The sequence below is a fragment of the Halichoerus grypus genome, chromosome 11 (assembly GCF_964656455.1).
Source record: "Halichoerus grypus chromosome 11, mHalGry1.hap1.1, whole genome shotgun sequence".
NCBI lineage: Eukaryota > Metazoa > Chordata > Mammalia > Carnivora > Phocidae > Halichoerus > Halichoerus grypus.
Genome location: NC_135722.1, coordinates 80,721,009 through 80,742,189, shown reverse-complemented (window position 1 = coordinate 80,742,189; position 21,181 = coordinate 80,721,009). Strand labels below are relative to the sequence as shown.

At 34.7% G+C, this 21,181-nt stretch overlaps 1 protein-coding gene across 3 annotated transcripts in view; it reads right to left on the bottom strand.

Annotated features, from left to right (window-relative positions):
- The window catches only part of ARHGAP42 (Rho GTPase activating protein 42), a 289,588-nt gene that overhangs the window by 51,675 nt on the left and 216,732 nt on the right, over positions 1–21,181 (bottom strand). For all 3 annotated transcript variants that reach the window (XM_036081768.2, XM_078058735.1, XM_078058736.1), the window contains 6 exons: positions 18,427–18,531; positions 16,118–16,247; positions 8,980–9,080; positions 6,755–6,864; positions 4,100–4,178; positions 2,174–2,213 (listed from right to left, as the gene is read on the bottom strand). In XM_036081768.2, the coding sequence (XP_035937661.1) occupies positions 2,174–2,213; positions 4,100–4,178; positions 6,755–6,864; positions 8,980–9,080; positions 16,118–16,247; positions 18,427–18,531 (565 nt within the window). The remainder of the gene's footprint in view (positions 1–2,173; positions 2,214–4,099; positions 4,179–6,754; positions 6,865–8,979; positions 9,081–16,117; positions 16,248–18,426; positions 18,532–21,181) is intronic.

Genomic DNA, 21,181 nt, shown 5'->3' with positions numbered 1-21,181 from the left:
TTTTATTGATGGCACATGCCACAGTCTTGTCTTTTCAACAGAGTAGTGATTCTCCTTGGGTGAGCAAATTTGAATTTCCAAGAACGTGGAAAAGCAACCAAAATAAGTGTGATTTTGGATAAGTAAGCTTTATGCCCACATAGTAAGACCTTTTGATATCACTAAACAATTTTGTATATAATTTATTTAGAATGTTTAGAATACTTATTTTTTTTTTTTTAAGATTTTTATTTATTTATTTGAGAGAGAGAGAATGAGAGAGTGCACATGAGAGGGGGGAGGGTCAGAGGGAGTAGCAGACTCCCTGCCGAGCAGGGAGCCCGATGTGGGACTCGATCCAGGGACTCCAGGATCATGACCTGAGCCGAAGGCAGTCGCTTAACCAACTGAGCCACCCAGGCGCCCATAGAATGTTTAGAATACTTAAAGGGATATTAATCTCAGCATTTATAAGCCAATTTACTAGATTACAGAAGATACCACCGGTTTAGAAAGATTATATTAGCCAGAATCAGAAACTTGTCTTATTATGGTGCTGCATTTGGGAGAATAAGATTTACTACTAAAATGACATTTTAAAAAATTAGGACAATCATCCATAAAATAAGATCTGTACATAAAAACAGGCTGAAAAAAAATAAAGCTTAAGATAAAATAATAAAAATAAAACACACCATTTTGTAATTACAAATGGTGGTATAGTGATGTTTCAGGTGGCGAAGGCCACGAGAAAGCAGATTTCTAGAAGAGTCTTTATGGCATGAAGAAGTGTACATGTGATAACTTTCTTATTCAAATTTCCTAGTCATGATAGAAACCCTACTTCCCAGAAGTGCATTAAAGATCAAATATATTCTCACTGACTTCACCATGTCCCCATTTAAAGCCTTACTCAATACCATATATAGGTTCAGTTGTTTTCTAAGGATTCATCCTTGAGCAGGTTCATTTGAAGTTGAAAGAACTATACACTATATATGAAAAATGAAACCAATATTAGGAAACACATTTCAAACTCTACTCAAATGCAAATTATATAATATATTGCTCTTTAGGTAATTGTTTAGAATGAACATTTGGTGCTTATCTGTTGGTTATTATTTCTGTGATTAGATACAAATGGGCAATGGAAGATTTTATATTAATCACTTTCCTTGATTTGCAATAAAGAAATGCAAGAATAAAAACTGGAAATAATTTTTAAGGTCTTCAACATTAAGAGTATTTTAAATCATGTTTTTTCTTTTGATAATTTCTGAAATTAATTGCTAAGAAGCATTTCATTCAGTTAAAATAATAGGCTTTTTCATACACTCAATATTTATGACTTTCAAATGAGTGCTTTCCTAGTTTTTATCTTTACTTCATTCTAAGTTGCATTGTATTAGCAATTTAAAAGTCAGGGTTATTGTTAATCCTATTTTAAAAATAAATTTAGACATCATGAGAGAGAGTCAATTGAGTTAAATAAAACTTGAAATTGCTTTAGAAGATATACACATAACCTTAGAAACAAATATACAAAATAATTTTTATATGTCAAATAATCTGACCACGTAGAGTATGTGAAAAAGAAAATACCTTAAAATAACCAACAGTAAAAGGTGGCAAGAAGATGGCAGATGATTAAAGAGGATTTAGAATGAGATTGAGAACACATAAAATGTGTTTATTAAGAATGCTTTAATACTAAGGATTCAGTAGTTCTACAGTGAGACAATAGGTTTTCCTATATATCCCATGTGTTATGACAATGTCTTTATACATCACACTCTTGGGCACAATCTCCTAAAACCAGCACAAAGTATTCATGTCTTCAGTCTTGTCACTGGAACAGGGAAACTAAAATAAAGAAACTCTCTACTGCCATTAAAAACATTTAAAAAATCAAACTATATATCAACTGCTTCAAATCTCTTCCTGGGATAAAGCAAGGTGCATACCTATAAGTAAACAAACATCAAACAAATAAAAATTAATTTTGGTTACTATAACACCAGTAGCTAGTGGCTTTGACTTGACCAACTCCTTGGAATAAAAATTTTAAATTTGTTTAACTGTCAGGTCAATGATATGTTACTACTATTTTTCCAGAATTAACTCTTAATACACATAAAACCTTTGGATTAAAAAATCTGTGATAAAATTTTAAATAATTATTAAAACAACTTACTTTCTTCTTTCTTGCTAATAATGGCAGGCAGGGTGTAAATCTAAAAAACAAAGGAAGTCTAATCAGTTAATGATCCTGCACAGAAGCAGGGTTATGTCGGTACAATGATACACAAAGGGAGTATCTTGATTTCAAGGTCCTACAATTGGTGCATCCATAGGGCCAAGTCCCTACTCTGTCAACCTACCTTGTTTCCCACTTCTTTCCATCATGGCTGTCTGTCTAGCCCTGAGCAAGGTTCTACCCCTTTCATCTGATTTATATATCTCATTCTAGTACCTGACATGATGCACAGAATGTATCCTTTCTTCAGGATCTCGTGAATTTTACCAGATTACTCCTTCCTCAAATTATCTCCTTAGTGTCTTGTTCTCAGCATGTAGAGCCCTAACTAGTACCTGAGCTGTCACACCATCTTCTTAATCTGCTCTAGGTCAGGGCTTACCTCACAACTATTAATGGCAAAGAGTCAAATCATTTTGTTTTAATTTTCAACTTTTAATTGGCAGATATTTTTATAAGTTATAATAAAATAAAACATAATAAACATAAAGAATAGATGCAGAGTCCAAATTTTTTATTATTAAACTCAATAGATAAAAAATGACTTCTCCAAATTGCTATAAAATTTTCCAGATGTTTAATCATAATTTCTGCACTCAGTTTATTGTGGACTGGTAACAGTTTGAGGGATGGCCTCAAAGTCTAGGGACCACACTTTATATGTGTATTGTTGCATAGGTACTTTGCGCAAGGTTGTTTGCAGATTCTTTGCCAACAAAAGGATAGTTCTCAAGGGACAGAACAGGGCCTCCTATTTTTCTCTGTGTGCTCATACCTCCAACCATCCAATGCAGTGTTCTTCACAAAGAAAACAGACAGTGATCAATGATTTATTCCCTTCTTTACATAAGCCTCCCTAATAATTTTAAGTAAATTATCATGCCCACATTGAAATAACTATTAAAACGGTGGAGATATGGATGGAAGGGAAAATGTCAAGCCACAAGGCAGTTTGACCAAATGAGACTTATTTTTTTAAAGATTTATTTATTTATTTTGGAGGGAGGGGCAGAGGGAAAGAAAAAAAAAAAAATCTCAAGCAGACTCCCTGCTGAGTGCAGAGGCAGATGCGGGGCTCAATCTCAAGACCCTGAGATAATGACCTGAGCCGAAATCAAGAGTCAGATGCTTAACTGACGGAGCCACCCAGGCGCCCCACCACATGAGACTTTTAAATAATGATATAGACCACAGGATTAGTTCTCTAGAACGTTTGCTCATCACACTGATCATGAAGCCTACCACAGGCCTCGCAAAGAGTGGGGATTCAATTATTAACTGAATAAAATAATCCAATCAGCACAGCCTAACAAGTTAGTGATACGTAATTTGTTAAAAAGTAATCTTAGGATTTCATTCATATGTGGAACGTAAGGAATAGCATGGAGGACAACAGGGTAAAGGAAGGGAAAACTGAAGGGGGGAAATCAGAGAGGGAGAAAAACCATGAGAGACTATGGACTCCAGGAAACAATCTGAGGGTTTCAGAGGGGAGGAGAGTAGGGGGATGGGGTAGCCGGGTGATGGGCATTAAGGAGGGCGCGTGATCTGATGAACCACTGAGTGTTATACACAACTAATGAATCATTGAACACTACATCAAAAACTAATGATGTACTGTATGGTGGCTAACTTAACATAATAAAAAAAAAAGTAATTTTAGGTTTAAATCTGGAAGTCCCCCTGTGAAACAAATTAGAAAGTTATACAGTGAGTGAGACAACACTAGAAAAACAGTAAGAGTCTCTACTCTGATTGCTATATTAATATTTTCAAATGTATTACAGACATAAAAAATATTTCAGATGTACTTTCTAATTAGAACAATAAAACCTAAATTATAGAATGTGTCAATATCCTTACCGGTTCTTTACCATCCATGGCTTCAAGCCAGAGTTTCCGATTAGCTTCTGAGAATGCCTGCAATGTGATGATTCCATGTCTGTTAAAAACAAATATTTTATATATTCAATTTATTCCTGTTATGTCTTTACACATTTATTATTTTTTGTGTTCTTAAAGGTAAAGGTAAAACTTGAAGAAAAAGCAGGAAAGAAAAAGAATGAAAAGAGGGAAAAAGGAAAAAGAAAAGAGAAGAAAAAAATAATTTAAAGAATGAAAAGAAAAAGACTGATTTATAGCTACCTTTCAGAAAAATCACTAGGGGGACACATACACATATACATACACACAAATAAATATTTTTTAATTCCAATGGTTGCAGGTAGTAACATCATTGGTTTAGGTGTAACTGCCTGAAGGAGGCTAGTTTCAAACTATTTCCTCTGAAATGACCAAAAAAGATGACAAAGTTACATTTACCAAAGTTCAGAACCACCTAAATGTTCTACAGTATGAGAATGATTACTATTATGACCCCAATGTGGTACAATCTAATCACCAAAAATAATTACAAAGAGTATATAGTAATACGAAAAGTTTCATACCATAATTAGTTATTAAAAAGACACTAAACCAAAGTGTTTATACCATGATCACAATATTAAAATTAATTCATTTAAAAACCATTCTTTCCCATGTACCCATTCTGAAATAGTTAGTTGAGGATGTACTTCAAGAGAGAAAGAGTGAGCAAAGGGAAGGAAGAAAGCACTGTAAGATAGAAAAAGACATGAAATTCAGAAATAGTTAAATTAACCTAGTTAACTGTACAGATTGTCCAGAAAATAAATTTAAACAGGACATTAGAGGACTCTGTGAACAGGTACACTGAGGAGGAAATTTCAGTTAAATACTGTATGATTGAAAACTGGTATGACTTAAAACTGTGATAAAGGCATATTATCTCTTGTGTAAACAGGAAAACAGATCACTGGAATGATAGGAAAAGGAAAAATGTATATGAAGATCAAGATCATTTGATCTTGGAGAATCTAAGCCAGCATCAACAAAAATAATAAGAAAGCAATTTTTTTTGGCTGTTTATGATGTGCCAGGCACTATGTTATAAATGTGTCTCATTTTTTTACCTAATTTAATCCTTATAGGAACCCTTTGAGGTGGGTACTTATTATCCTTATTTTACAGATGGGACAACCAAAGCACAATTTAACAATGTGTCCCAGGGTTACAGAACTAAAAAGTACTGAAATAAAGAAAAATCACTAGCATGTTGGCATCTGTCTAGATAGAAAATCCAGAAGTTCCTACCACAAAACTATTAAAATCAGTAAGGAGCTCAACAACTATCTGGATATAGATTAATATATTAAAAAGATTAATAGCCTTTCAATACAGGAGTGTCAACCATTTGGAAAAAATATACTAATGAATTCTATTAAAAATTGCAATAAAATGAAAACACTCAAGAATAAATCTTAAGAAAATATAAAATCTTCAAAGAGAGTTCAACTCTCCATCAATTAATTAATAATTTTAATGCTACTCCAGTCAAAAATCCCAAAGGATTTTTTTGGAAAGAAGGGGAAATGTAGTAAGTGGATCCATAAAATCTAAGAACACAGTGGGCGCCTGGGTGGCTCAGTTGGTTAAGCGACTGCCTTCGGCTCAGGTCATGATCCTGGAGTCCCTGGATCGAGTCCCGTATCGGGCTCCCTGCTCGGCAGGGAGTCTGCTTCTCCCTCTGACCCTCCCCCCTCTCATGTGTTCTCTCTCATTCTCTCTCTCTCAAATAAATAAATAAAATCTTTAAAAAAAAAAAAAAAATCTAAGAACACAGTGCCAAAATATTTAACACAATTTTAAAGAAGCATAAAAAACAAGGGCCTTGCCCTACTAAATAGTTACAAGCTACATATATGTAAACTATAGTATATAAGAGTATATACAGTACACATTTTATATAGTGCACACACACAAAGCTAGACTATTCAGAAAAGTATGGTAGTAATGCAGGGGAAGAAAAATAGATCATGGAATAGAAGAGAGATCAAGAAATATACCCATTCTTATTTAGTTTCTGTTCTTATATTGATACAAGAAAAAAAAAGGATAGCTAAAAATCCCCACTAGGTTATAAACTCGCATGCACAAGATTTATGTCTCTCCCAATATTCTGTGGCTAAGAAATGTCCAGAATGGTGCTCTGCACAGAGCAGGCACTGAATTTCACTGGCTGAAGGAAACTTATGGCATTTCCAGCTGTGTCTTATTACTCCTTGGAAGCAAAGGCCACCAGGCTTCAAAAGTCCACAAAAAAGCTTATCCAGGAGTGGTAAACAATATTGTCAGAATCATTCATAGTGATGGGAACTCAAATCCACCACACATCCCCTAATGTAGTCATTTATGTTGATTCCCCGAATTCTTCTTTGAGTGATGTTGCTTTTCGCTAGCATCCTTTGTCTGATTTATTTCTTGAAAGCATCGTGCAATATATATTTGTTGAATAAATACATAAAAGAATGAAACAAACATGCATACTGTTTTTAAAGACTGAAAAACAAGTACTTGTATGCTGTTTCATATTTATATCTAAACATAGAAACAAATAATTTAGCTTATTAAAAAATATGAAGTGAAAAGAAAACCTCAAACCTTTCAACTACTTCTATGTCAAAGCAGAATCGTTTGTCAATTGAATCTGTCTTTCGTCGGATACAAGATTTCAATTTTAACATTTCTGGTGAACCGGTAACAAGGCCATTCTGAAACAAGAAGCAGAACACATTGTTGACATGACAACAAGGGCAACTGGAAAATATTAAATATGCCAACTAAGGTTGCTGCACTAAAATGTCAAGTACAGGTTACATATAAAGGTCATAATTGCATCTTGTCCTCTGAGTACAGACTTTTTGCCTAATGTTAACTGCTAAATTATAATGCAATTCATAAATTAATCACATACACATTTTAATTAAAGAATTCTGTAGCATGCCTATCTAGTAGTCTTAAACATATTTACTTATGTTAAATTGCACTAAAATGTACATTCTTTAGGACTTCAGATTTAGGAAAAGTGTGAAATCATAGTTACCATAATGTCACAATTAGATATACACAGATTGTCAGGATACAACACTCTTGCTTTGGCATCAAAATGCCCTAGGTTGCTAAGAGATTAGTATTGTTCATGTGTGTGTGTGTGTGTGTGTGTGTGTGAGCATGAGAGCAAGTATGTATACACATGTGCATGTGTGTTTGTGCATTAGGGCCTTATAGCATTAAATGGTAATTGGCTCAAAGTCTCAGGAGAGCTACCAAAATAATACATTTCTAGTATTTACTTGTTATAAATGTATTGCTATCATACACACCACATGACTGCTTTGCTGGTAACCAATTGCTACTCTGCTAGTCAACTGTATCTCTTTGGAGAGGATCCAACATAAGCTCGAGTCATAAGAATTCTCTTCTATACCTGAGACACCAGTCATCTTAAGGGGAATATTTACCCAATGTCTGGTTAATTCTACTATCTTTGGTTACTAAGATCATAGATTTATTAACAGAACTTTGGCTTGGGTCTATTTGCTAATAGCTCACCGACCATCAAAAGCTGACTTTTAAGCAACATCTTTTATTATGAAACCTTTGTAGTACACACTAGGCATGATTATAGGACTTAACTTCTCATGATGGTAGGAACTGAAGGTTTCTTTTGCTCTGGTATGTTCTCCTTTATATTATGTCTCTCCATTTGAATTACTAGACTCTATCGAATGCCCAAGCACAATAAGTTTCAGCTGATGTATTTGAGTATATATCTAAGTTAGATCAGCATTTACCTCTGCTCTGATCTATACCAAAAATTACCTGGGTGAGTCATTTACTTTATACCACCTTGATTTTCTAATCTGTTAAAATAAGGCTGAACTAAATAATCTTTAGGATAACTCTCAGTTCTAGGATTCTTAGATGATGGTCCCAATTACCTGATTCTTAAGTTCAGTCACTTGCCATATTCATATCATAATTCACAAAAAGATTATACACTATATACAATAAGGGTGTTGTACTCTGTAGCACTTCCTTATACAACATACACTTTGTTCTATACTGTTCACTAGTCATGCAAGACATCCAGTGACCAATTTACTTTTGGAGTAAATGGGTATCAACTGATTTCTTCTGAGTGCTGGCCAGCATTTCAGTAAACAGTACACAGTGTAGAAAAGGAAGTGGCATGCAGGGGCAAAAGGCAACCTCCCACAGAGGTGACCTGGAGGAAAGATGCAGAGTCCTTGAGCCTGGTCCAGCCACCAGGAGTCTCTACTAAGGTGCCAGCCAACTAACAGCATAAACAACTCTGTGCCAGGGATGTGAGAGGACACATCTAACATCTAACATTTAACTTAACTGTTTATAAACATTCCACGGTAAGGTAAAGGAAAATCCTGGCTGCTCTTTTTAAGTCATCAAGATCACTGAAGTTAGAGAAAACTTTTTTGACTTTTCAATTTTTAAAAACTGTTTACATGAGAGACTATGGACTCTGAGAAACAAACTGAGGATTTTAGAGGGAAGGGGGTTGGGGGGATGGGTTAGCCTGGTGATGGGTATTAAGGAGGGCACGTTCTGCATGGAACACTGGGTGTTATACGCAAACAATGAATCATGGAACACTACATCAAAAACTAATGATGTAACGTATGGTGATTAACATAATAAAATAAAATTAAAAAAAAAAGAAAAGCAAGAAAATATGATTTTATTTTATTAAAATATTTATTTTATTTATTTATTTATTTATTTATTTATTTTACTTCCATTACTTATCTAACAAGTTCAGATTTTAAAAAAAGAAGAAGAAAACTCACCATTTTCCCACTGGATTTCATTTCTGAAACACTCATTGTAAATGTTTTACTTCCCTTATCATATGTACAATAATGTTTAATCCATGTAAAACCAAGTGGTCCTGATGTAAGGAAACAAACATTACAGATTGTTAATAAATTATTTGGGACTATGTTTGTACAGTTTTTGATGCTATGATACACACGTGAACGTCTCCACAGGCCACGCTAGTTTAGAATGTTTACTGTGAGAAAGGCCAGTGTAAAGGGAGAGTTGTATGGGGTACTGTGTCTGGGAATCAAGCAGCTTGACTCTACTTGCCCGTAGCACCAGCACTCCCCTGTAACTCAGGAGTCACTCTAGATATGAATTTCAGTTATCTCCTCAGTAAAAGTGGCATACCTTACATTCCCAAGAGGTAGCAAGAACGAGAAACAGCCTAAAACTGATGTCCTTACTTCTATCCTTTGTCCTTTATTCTCAAAACTGTCAGAAATACTCTACTAAAAATTTAACCAGTTCATTTCATCCTCTTTGTTCAAAACCTCCAGTGGTTTCCCACTTCACTCCAGGTAAAAACCAAAGAGCCCATTACTATACACAATGCCCACATGCTCTGGCCCCTCATTACTGATCTTACCTCACATCTTACTACCTTCTGCCTCATCCACATTGTTCTAGTTACACTGTCCCCCTTGCTGATCCTTGAACCCAGGGAACGCACTTCTGCCCCAGGGCATTTGTACATCCTGTTCCCCTAGCCTGGACTATTTTTCCTTCAGACATCTGCATGGCTTGCTTTGTCACTTCTCCAGGTCTTTTCCTAAATGAAACCTTTACAATATGGCCTTTCCTACAGAGCTATCTAACATCTCAGCACCCTCACCTTGATATTCCTCTTTCTTTATTTTCTTCTTAGCATTTACCACTGTCTAAAATAGGATAAATTTTATGAATTCTATTTATTGTCTGTTTCTGCCACTAGACTCTAAGGCTCTATGAGAGCAGGAACATGTGATGCTCTGCTCACTAATATATTCTTAATCCTTAAAACAGGGCCAGACATTAGCTATCGCTCAATCAATTCTTGACAAATGAATGAAGAAATGAATCATTCATCTTTCTAGACTTCACTGACCTTGGAGTTATTTCCTCTTACCACTAGTCTGAAAATAAGTGAACTCAAATAACTCCTTAAAGTGAAAGTAACTTTTACTTCCCATTTTAAAATAAAGCTATATATGTATAGGGCTCATTTCCCCCTATAAATACTGTGCAACTCTTTCCCATAGCATACCACATAGTTTTCCTATATTCTCCTTAAGGAATTAGATGCTGCTGCTTGACCAGGGAATAGGGATGCATAGTAAGTTCAATTTTTCCATGACCAAGGTAAACCCTCAGTCTTCCCACAGGGAAGCCAATTATCCTGCATCTACATGCCACTGTGGGCTGAGTGGGTTGAAAATGGAGTTTGTTTTCTACACAACTTCTCCATCTAGGGTCCCATCCTGCTTAACACCTGCATCCTTCTAGCAACAATTATGTACAATATTATTGCTGGCTTGGTTTCATAACCATATATTTAAAAAGCAAGAGACTGTAATGTAAAACTGTACTACTTGAGAAAAGTGTTTCATGAGGCATTTGAATTTTTTTTCTCTAATACCAGTGCCCCTGGTGTCATATTTAGCTTTAAAATACTTAATCCCAGACCTCAAAATTATAGGGTACAGCTATAACTTTGTAATCACAAAGGATTATTATAATAAACTTCAATTCTGTTTTAGGGCCATTTGATACTATAATACTTAAGCATACTTGTTGATTAATTCTGTTACATGCAGTATAAAACACTGAAAAGGCTTAGAGCTGATGAGTGGAAAGTGGCTGGATGAAAATCCTTATAGTGACTTCATTACTTAGGAAGAAATTTATAAAGGAATATTAGCAATAATTTTTTTTTATTTAAATTCAATTAGCACTGGGTGTTATATGCAACTAATGAATCACCGGACATTGTATCAAAAACTAATGATGTACTACTATATGTTGGCTAATTGAACTTAAGCAAAAATTTTTAAATAAAGCTGCTGCAATGCTCTGATGACATTTTAGATCTAAGTTGTTTTTTCTTGCCTCCATCTTAAATTCAGAACCTCACACATTTAATCTTCAGGTTTGTGGTACACACGTGCTACTTCCTTTAAAGTTGCTTGACACGAGGCCAGGGCAGATGTTCCTAGACAAGAAATTCTAAGGTCCTTACAAAAAAGTGTGGGAAAATAAAAATTTATTTTATTTTTGCAAAATAAAAGAAGTTTAGGGGCTCCTGGGTGGTGTAGTCGGTTAAGCGTGGGACTCCTGGACGGCTCAGGTAGTGATCTCAGGGTCCTGGGACCGAGCCCCACATCAACCTCCATGCTCCACATGGAATCTGCTTGAGATTCTCTCTCTCCTCTTCCTCAGCCCTTTCCCCTCCCCCGGCATGCTCTCCCTCTCTCTAAAATAAATAAACAAATCTTTAAAAATAAATAAAGTAAGTTTAATTATCTTACCCAGTAATCACCGGAGGTTGCTGAGATGATATTTGTGGAATGGGAGGAAATAACATTCACTAAATACCTACTAAGTGTCCACATTTTATCTAGAAACTTTTTAAGTCAGACATTATATGAGATTCATGTGCTACTTACTGCCCTGAGAAGGCAGGTTAAGTCAGACATTATAAAGAGCATTTTACATAAAAGAAAATATACCCTAAGAGCTGGAGATGGTACTACTTTCTCCATCAATAGGCATGTGATTGGAGTTGTTCTTTTTAGAGGAATAATACTTTTCAACAGTTGTTTTAAGACTCTAATGAGATAAATATAAATTGCATGTAACAGTAAATGTTCGTGGTAAATATTATTCACCACTACTGACAATAGAGACATTTTACATATATCACCTCTATTCTTGCAACATCATTACTAGACAGGTATGAATACCTTTCTTTTATAAATGAGGATACTGAGCTCAGAGAACTGTCCAGAATCACCCAGTAACAGGTTGCAGGCATGGAATTCCAACTCTTCCATGCTCTTCCTGTTTAAAATGAAGTCTATTATAACTACCCTATGATCCAGCAACTGCACTACTAGGTATTTACCCAAAGATAAAAGAATACAGATTCAAAGGGGTACATGAACCCTGATGTTTACAGCAGCATTATGAACAACAGCCAAACTATGGAAACAGCCAAAGTGTCCACCAATTGATGAATGGATAAAGAAGATTATATATATATATATATATATATATATATGTATATATATATATATATGGAATACTACTCAGCCATCAAAAAATAAAATCTTGCCATTTGCTGAGATGTGGCTAGAACTAGAGTGCATTATGCTAAGTGAAATAAGCCAGTCAGAGAAAAACAAATACCATATGATCTCACTCATATGTAGAATTTAAGAAAGAAAACAGATGGACATATGGAAAGGAGGGGGAGGAGAAAGGGAAACAAACCATAAGAGACTCTTAGGATAGAGAACTGAGGGTTGACAGAGGTAGGTGGGTAGAGGAGGGGCTAGATGGGCAATGGGTATTAAGGAGGGCCCTTGTCATGATGAGCACTGGGTGTTGTATGTTAGTGATGAATCACTGAATTCTACTCCTGAAACCAATATCGCACTGTATGTTAACTAAAATTTAAATAATAAATAAATAAATAAAATGAAATCTATTAGAATGCAACTTATTTTTTTTTAAGATTTTATTTATTTATTTGACAGAGAGAGACATAGCAAGAGAGGGAACACAGGCAAGGGGACTGGTAGAGGCAGAAGCAGGCTTCCCGTGGAGCAGGGAGCCCGATGTGGGGCTCAATCCCAGGATCCTGGGCTCATGACCTGAGCCGAAGGCAGAAGCTTAACGAATGAACCACCCAGTCTCCCCTAGAATGCAATTTAATGTATGCCTAGAAGTGGGTAACACAAAAACCACATATCCAGATACAGTGGAGCTGTGTGTCCAAACTGCAATGATCTGCTACTATTACCCCATCACATCCATCTCCATTTATCAATTTATAGTTCTGATATTTACTATTGATCACTGGTTACTAATTGCACGAGTATGTTTTATGCCTTCCACTACAGAATAAAGACCCTGGAGCCAAATTCTTTATCTCATCTTCTATTCCCCATAGAACTTATTAATTCAGTGATAGCAACAGTATAATCAATATGTTTTAGTGAGCTGGTATGATTTTCTTATAAATACTTTCAAAGACCAAGGGGAAAGGGGCTTCGGATATATGTCCCTCATATAAAGATAATTCCAAAGGGATATAAATGCATTCATTTTTCTTTTTAAATCTCTAGGCAATGGGAAGTGGGGAGATGACGAATAAGAAAAAAAGAGAAGGATTATACTAGGGCATAAGAGCACTTTTGAAGGTGATGAATGTGTTCATAGTGGTGATGGTTTCATAGGTCATATATATATGGCAAAACTTAACAAATTATAATTTTAAATATTTACAATTCATTGTATGCCAATTGTACCTCACTAAAGCTGTAAAAACAATGCAGGTGGATATAGAGAAAATTGAGATGAAATTATCTTAGGAGTAGGAGGGCAACATCAAAGGAGAAGATGCTAAAGAGAGAGTCTAACTGTTCAAGTCTCAAAGGCCACACATCACTAAGGGGGCCATCACAGGAGGGGCACAACAAGCCAGCATGGTGGAGGGATGTGTCAGAAGCTCTGCAGAGGATGGATTACAGACAGGCAAGCCTAGAGGCAGAAAGAAAGCAATTATGAGGCCAAGGAAAGACTGTGGAGATGCGAGAAGGTGTGGGTTCAAAGGTTATCAAGGAGATAAAATGGAGAGAGTTGGCCCCAGGTTACAGGGAGACACTGCAGTTAAGGAGTAAAGGATTTACCTCCAGGCTTTAGCCTAGGAAGGCAGGTGGTATCACTTAGAAGGATAGCAAATTTCAAAGAAAAGGTCAGTGTCACACAGGGCTTTATAATCAGCTCAGACTGACCCAGAGAAGTCATGTATCTTAAAACACAAGATACCAACATCAGATAGGTGCATAAAATACTGCATTTTGTGCACCCATGCAGTACCCAAATTATTAAAGGGCCTGTGCTTATATTCTGACCCAAATGTCCAACAGCTGTAGAATGAGTAAGTAAACTATAGCACTATCCAATGGATGGACTCCCAAGTACCAAATAAATATGATATACTTGAAGATTAATGTACAAAAGAATTTTCTAGGCAATCCAAAGCTTTTTTCTTTAGAACAAAATATTGTGTACCCACAAGGACTTCAGCAACTATGTAACACTGGGGGATTAAAAAAAAATCAAGAAATAAAATATTACTGAGTCTTAATGAATTAAAAAAATCTTTAAGCAAGAGGATGGCACCTCCTCTACCACAAGCATGTTTGAACAAGCCTCTTTTTCTTTTTTATTTTTTTTAAAGATTTTATTTATTTGACAGAGAGAGACACAGCAAAAGAGGGAACACAAGCAGGGGGAGTGGGAGAGGGAGAAGCAGGCTTCCTGCCAAGCAGGGAGCCTGATGCGGGGCTCGATCCCAGGATCCTGGGACCATGACCTGAGCCAAAGGCAGACGCCTAACGACTGAGCCACCCAGGTGCCCCTGAACAAGCCTCTTAATCAACATATTTTTCTGCTCAGCAAAATATTTTATTGATCAAAATGTAAGCTCCTCTCAATGTATCCTCACACTGAGGTTTTCAAGTCTGAAACAGTTATTCAAAACAAGTATTTAAAAATTTTCTAAGTGTCCTGAGTTAAATCCATATATCTTGTTTGTGACCAATGAATTAGGGTTTTTTTTTTTTTTTTTTTTCATGAAATTGTGGTGAAAGTGATTTATTATGGTCTAATTACAGAATAGCTAGGCAGGTCATTAGATTTATTTTAACATCCAAAACCAGCAGACTGGTCAAAGTCAATAATGATGAGAGAAAAATCCTGAAACCCAGATCTGAGCCAGCAGCCCTCTATCATCTAATCCATACAGTAATAAATATTTGCTGAGTCTGTTGGATCAAATCATTATTTGCTTGTACACTGCTATCCAACAAATGAGCATCACCTGAGCATGTCAAAACATAAAATGTGCTGGCATTTTAGTAATCATACTGCATTAATGTCAAAAACTTTCACAGCCAACCCAGTATCTCTAGCTTTCCCATCTCAACCCTTTGAACTATAACATCTTACTAACTAACCAAAACAACTTCATTAATCTATCGTCTACAGATATGGAGACCTCAGAGCAGTGCTACTCTATGTGTTTTTTGAGTCCCAATATATGAGAATAGTACAGAAAGTAAAAATAAGCATTTCAAAACTTTTACAATGTTTTGGCATTACTGCAAAATCCAAGCATATGATTTTGTGTTTTACAAAGACACAGATCCATAATGGACTGGAAATAAAAACAACTATTCCTTTACCAAAACAGGATGAGACTGTGCATTAGAGCATATCTGGTTTGAAATAGTTAATTTAGTCAGACTGGTTCCACTCAATGCAAGTACCATGCAGAAAGAATCCTATTTATATAAGTTTGAATGGCTTTTTATTAATTTTTGTGAGAAAACTTTCTTAGTGTGAGCAATTATAATAGTGCCCTATCACTTCTGATGCTTATTTCCTAACCTCAGGAAGTAAAAAGTGCCAATTTGACATTACATAGTTGCCAGTTTTACTCCTGAAAATGGGATGAAGCACAGAATTTAATGAAATAATGCTATAGGAAGAGAAAGTATTATCATAGTCACCAGGATGATTCATACTGATAAAGGCTTTGAATTTCAATTTTCCATGAAAGTTCAAATTAAGATTAGCTATTACAATGAAATTCTAAAACTGAACTCATGTTACCGTATCATCAGTGAAGGTTGTAAGTTCCAAGTTCAATAATATGCCAACTTGGAGATCCTGATGGCGAAATGTGGAAAAGCTTCCTCACTTTGATGGAGGTAGTGGGAGAGCAGACTAAATATGATAAAGCTGTAAAGAATTGCAGTCTTCCTATTTGAAGGAAAAAACACTAACCAAGTCAAATGTTAATCATAAGACTCATTAAGTTATGTCTTTGTGACTCACGTTTCTCCTGGACATAAAGGTAGCCTTCCATTGTCCACTGGCTGGGTGGTCTGTAATCTTGGTTGGCAGATTTCATTCTTTGCATCAACCGCTCTACCTCTTGTCGAGTACTTTCAAAATTATTCCTTGTCTTAAGTAAATAGAAACAACAATTTCATTCATTGTTTCCTACCAGTTTTGAGGAACTTCCAGTCTAAAGTTTCAAAACGGCAAGTGGTACAAAAGGATAACCTTGATTCTCTCAGCACTACTCATCACATCCGGGACCTTACACATTGAGTCCTATGGTCTGATTTTGAATTGCTTTAGTGAAACATGAACATGCACAGTGAAACACCACCTTCTGTGGCATGCATATATGTATAGCTTTATTCCTATTTCCTACTCTAACATTATTACTTAGGGGACAAATCATAACATTTATAAACATAATATTTATGAAATAGAGTTTTATATTCACTAATACCTAACGTAAAAAAGCAGATATATAGGGACTTATATTTCTTTCTTTTTTTTCTGTGAATTGTTTTTTTTTATTTTTTAATTTTATTATGTTACCTTAATCACCATACATTACATGATTAGTTTTTGATGTAGTGTTCCATGATTCATTGTTTGCATATTTCTTTTGGGGGGTAAAGACAAAATAAATTCACATACTTTTATGTGGCACTTAGCAAAAAAAATGTTCAACACCCATATTCTTAAAACCTTTTAGAAGAAATATCATTTAGTTTGGTTTCCAGAAATAGTTATCATGAGTTTAGTGTATAAATTAACTCATAAAAATGAATGGGTTTGCTAGTTCTAACTTCTATTACAAAAAATAGTTTACTCACATTACAGCAAGTTTACTTAAGTAAGATATAGAAAGCATAAGGCTTTTCTTGATCTCTTTTGCATTCCGGCCACATTATTTCAACAATTTGTTTGAAAGCAAGCAATACGTTTGGAAACAAAAATCACCACCACCCAACTCTAAAATTTGTTATGGCCCATAATAAAAGAACTGAATCCCGAAGTAAGTTAGGAAAATTTTCCTAATTGCCACTTTTGCTACTTCTTAAGCTTTTTTTTTTCAAATTCTTTTAAACATAAGGATCATAAATTTTCTAATTCCTTACATTCCTCTCTTGTTCTCGAACTTCAGGAATCTTAATATAATTATAATTCACATGGAAATAAATCATAAAAATATTTTGGCCTTTATAATTTTCCCTTTTAATATTTACTAAAAAGGTCCAAATGCATTCCATATTGAAAAACAATTGAATGACTTACATGTGAAACCAATTCTGCTAGAAAATCTAGATTAAATAAAAAGCTAAAACCCAAAACACAAGTAGAATAAATCCAATTGCCTATTTCTTATGGGACACTCCAATCCCATAGTTCCATTTACTGAACATCTCCACGATGGCAAGAATCAGAGAAGCAGTGAAAGACAAGCTTTTTATAGAAAATTAAGTGAAGGCTTTCCAGTTAATTTACTTTGGCCATTGAGCACTAGATTATTTTGGCCATTGAGCACTGGTTATTCAAAAATAACTTCATTTATACAAAATTCTCAACAAATAGAACTTTCTTATTTGTCAGGTTTGATAATGCAGGAATGGATTGGGTAAGTTGTGTGTGTGTGTGTGTGTGTGTGTGTGTAATGTAAGTGATGCTTAGCATCTGCAAATCTGAATTTGTATAACTATGAAATCAGATACAAAAAGGATTAGATAACTTTACAAAATAAACCCTAACAGAAACCGATAGGATGTTTACAAATAATTCTCAATTAAGCTTTAAAGCAGTTACTATGAATGCTTAAAAACCACATTTAAATTATTAGAAAATAAAAAATATCATATTTATTATATACAATTTCGGAGAGGAAAAGGACATTCCTTCAGTGCTCAAATACAACCTTTTCATTCCTTCAGTGCTCAAATACAACCTTTTCATTTCACAAATATAGAAATGTTACCCTTTCAGAAAATAAGACTTGCCTAAGGTCACCCAGTAAAATAATGAGAACATTGGATAAAGGCAAGAGTCCCCAACCTTCCAAGTATCTATTATCTATACCTCTGTAATATTTATTTTTATAAAACTTGCTAGCATAAGTTTTTCTAACATATGATTAGCTCCTTCTTGGTATACTTTCAACCAGCATAGAAAAAAGTGTTTTAATAAATTTTTTAAATGACTTTTCTAAATTAGATAAATTTTTAAAACACTCCAAGGTTTGGCTTGGTTATAGTTTCTCTGTCACCATCTGATTCACTAAGGAGAAGCAGTGAGAATAGGTATAGTCTTACGTTCTGCAAGTTGAACTGAAGCTGTTGCTTATATGGTGCAAATTCCTGGGCGAGTTCGTATCCCTCATGGTAAAAAGTAAATAAACCCTGAAGGAATGACAAAAGCTGCAAAAATAGAGAAATGAAAGAAACCATGAAAATGTGTTTTAAAAAAGAATGATCATCAAACATAATAAAGTGGGAAATTATATCTCATTCTAAATCCTCAAGCTAATAAATTTTCAACCCCTTTGTTTGGCAAAACAGACACTTGAGTTATGAATGTGAAATAAACCACAAAAGCTAATTTTTACTTCCTTAGGGACAGTTGTTAATATTAACTATTCTACTATTCAAATGCATTGAAGAAATACCCAGGAGAGACCATTAATAGGGATAAAGACCCAAAGTGACATGGGTGCTACACCAGAAGAGATTCTAATCCAAACAGAGAGATAAAACATGTGTAGATGTGAGGAAGACTAAACCAGTAAATTAGAGATAAGGAGTACCCAAGGGAAGGAATAAGAATTTGGCCAGATAAAATTAAGAAAAGTATCACAAGGTGGCAGTACTGATTCGGGTATTAAATAGACAACCTTTTAGCAAATAGTGGGAAGAACTAAGAACAGAGGAAAGAGCTGAGCAAAAACTTGGATACAGATTTTTCGTATAAAGAGTTGGAATAAAATTCTCTTTAGGAAACCACAATGTCTATTAGCCTTCTAATCCCAAACTCATATGTGCATATTTATTATGGTCTTATTCATAAAGCAAGAATGGATCTCCATGGACTTATAGGACACAGTTGTTTATATAAATTATAACTGAAAAATAATTATTTTTTTCATTTAATTCATTGGCGTTTTTATTACAAACTTGTGTACCAATTTGATCTCTTCCTACAATAAAGTTAGAAAATACTTTCCAGAAATGGCTATTTTTTTTTTTTTAATTCAAATAGCGTATGTCTGTAAGCTATTATTTTAAACTAAGGAAGAAACACAATTTGAAATTTTTATAAGTGAATAAATCTCCCACAATTTTCTCTGTCTGGGAAAATAGGCAGATTCAGCTAAGCACCAAATGGTATGTGTGTTATGATTTCCAACAGATAAATACTGGTTCTATCTGAAGACAACGACCTAATGCTTTTCCTCTACAGTGAGTCAACTTCTTACAAAGTTATGTTCATGTCAGAAAACACATACTTTCAAGTTGGTTTTAAATTGTTACATTTTAAAGACTTTCCTTCTCTTATTCAACAATTCCTGGTATGTCAAAATATATTGTTTTCCAATTTTAGAATTATTTTACACTGTCAATTTTACATCCACTGATAATTATTATTATCAAAACTACTCAATAGATTATCCTTTACTAAAATGATGCTACAATATATCTATTGAATTATCCAGTAATTTAAGATATATAGTCTGCACATATTGTGGTCTCATTAAAAAGAACTATACCTTTTAATTAATTGAGATTTGGATATACAGATTTAGAAGTTTTCAGAAACAAATAAGAAAATACTTCTGAAGTATATAGACAACACTAGTCTTTGAAATATCCAAATAATAGTTTATGAAGTTGTTTGAAGGATTATTTCAGTTTTAATGTCTATAACTGATCCTCAGTTAAACTGTCTTGTTATTAACTAGATATCATAAAAGGAAGATGCTATTCTAATATGCTCAGTATACAGGATTTAATTAAACTTAAAAAGAAGAGCTTTAAGAATATCTGTAGTAAGTCTTCCTGTAAAACATCAAATTCCCCAAGATCTGCCTAAATAAATAAATCTATTGGCATCTTATAACAGAATTCAAATTCACTCAGTAGCAGACAATGCATGCTGAGCACCTACTAGGGAAAGAACAATTTTGAGAGAAGTACAGAGAAATTACCTACAAAGAACAACCCACCTTTTCCTTTCGTTCTACATCCAGTTTGGAAGCAACTTTTGTGAAAGTTTAAAAAAAAAGACGGCATGTATGAAATAACTGCCTCTAGATGGCAGTAAAGTAAAACTTTTTTAGGTTTGAAGCTCTGCTAGTTCATTTTATCCTCAACAAATTCCATGATGTTAAATTAAGGTAACTTAATAGGACAGCCTGAAAATCTTTAAGAATTGCATTTCCTACATGTCATTTTCTTTGTTCAATCTGCCTGAGTGAGTGGAGCAGTGTGGAAAGACTACTGTCTCAGCTTACCTTAAGATAAACCTGACCTTTTAAAATAATAATAACAACTACTAAAAACTACTGAAAAGACAAATTAGGCTTTAATATTAAATCACTTTTGGGGCGCCTGGGTGGCTCAGTCGGTTAAGCGTCTGCCTTCAGCTCAGATCATGATCCTGGGGTACTGGGATGGAGCCCTGCATCAGGCTCCCTGCTCCATGGGGAGTGTGATTCTCCCTCTTCCCCCTCCCCCAGCTAGTGTGCTCACGCTAGTGCTCTCTCTCAAATAAATAAATAAGGACCCCAGGATCATGACAGATGCTTAACCAACCGAGCCACCCAGGCAACCCAAAAATATTAAATCATTTTTATCATCAGTAAAAGCTGATATAGCACTTTATTATTCCCAAGGGTTTTAGAATCAAATTACCATTTGTCACTCCAATAATCCGACCAAATATAAACATTCATACTACATTTACAGATAATCATTTAGCAAAATCAACTACAAGACAGCGAAGGAAAAAAAACATTCATAATTCCCCAGCCCATTCATTAATCACCAAGTTTCAAGTCTTACAGCCCCACAG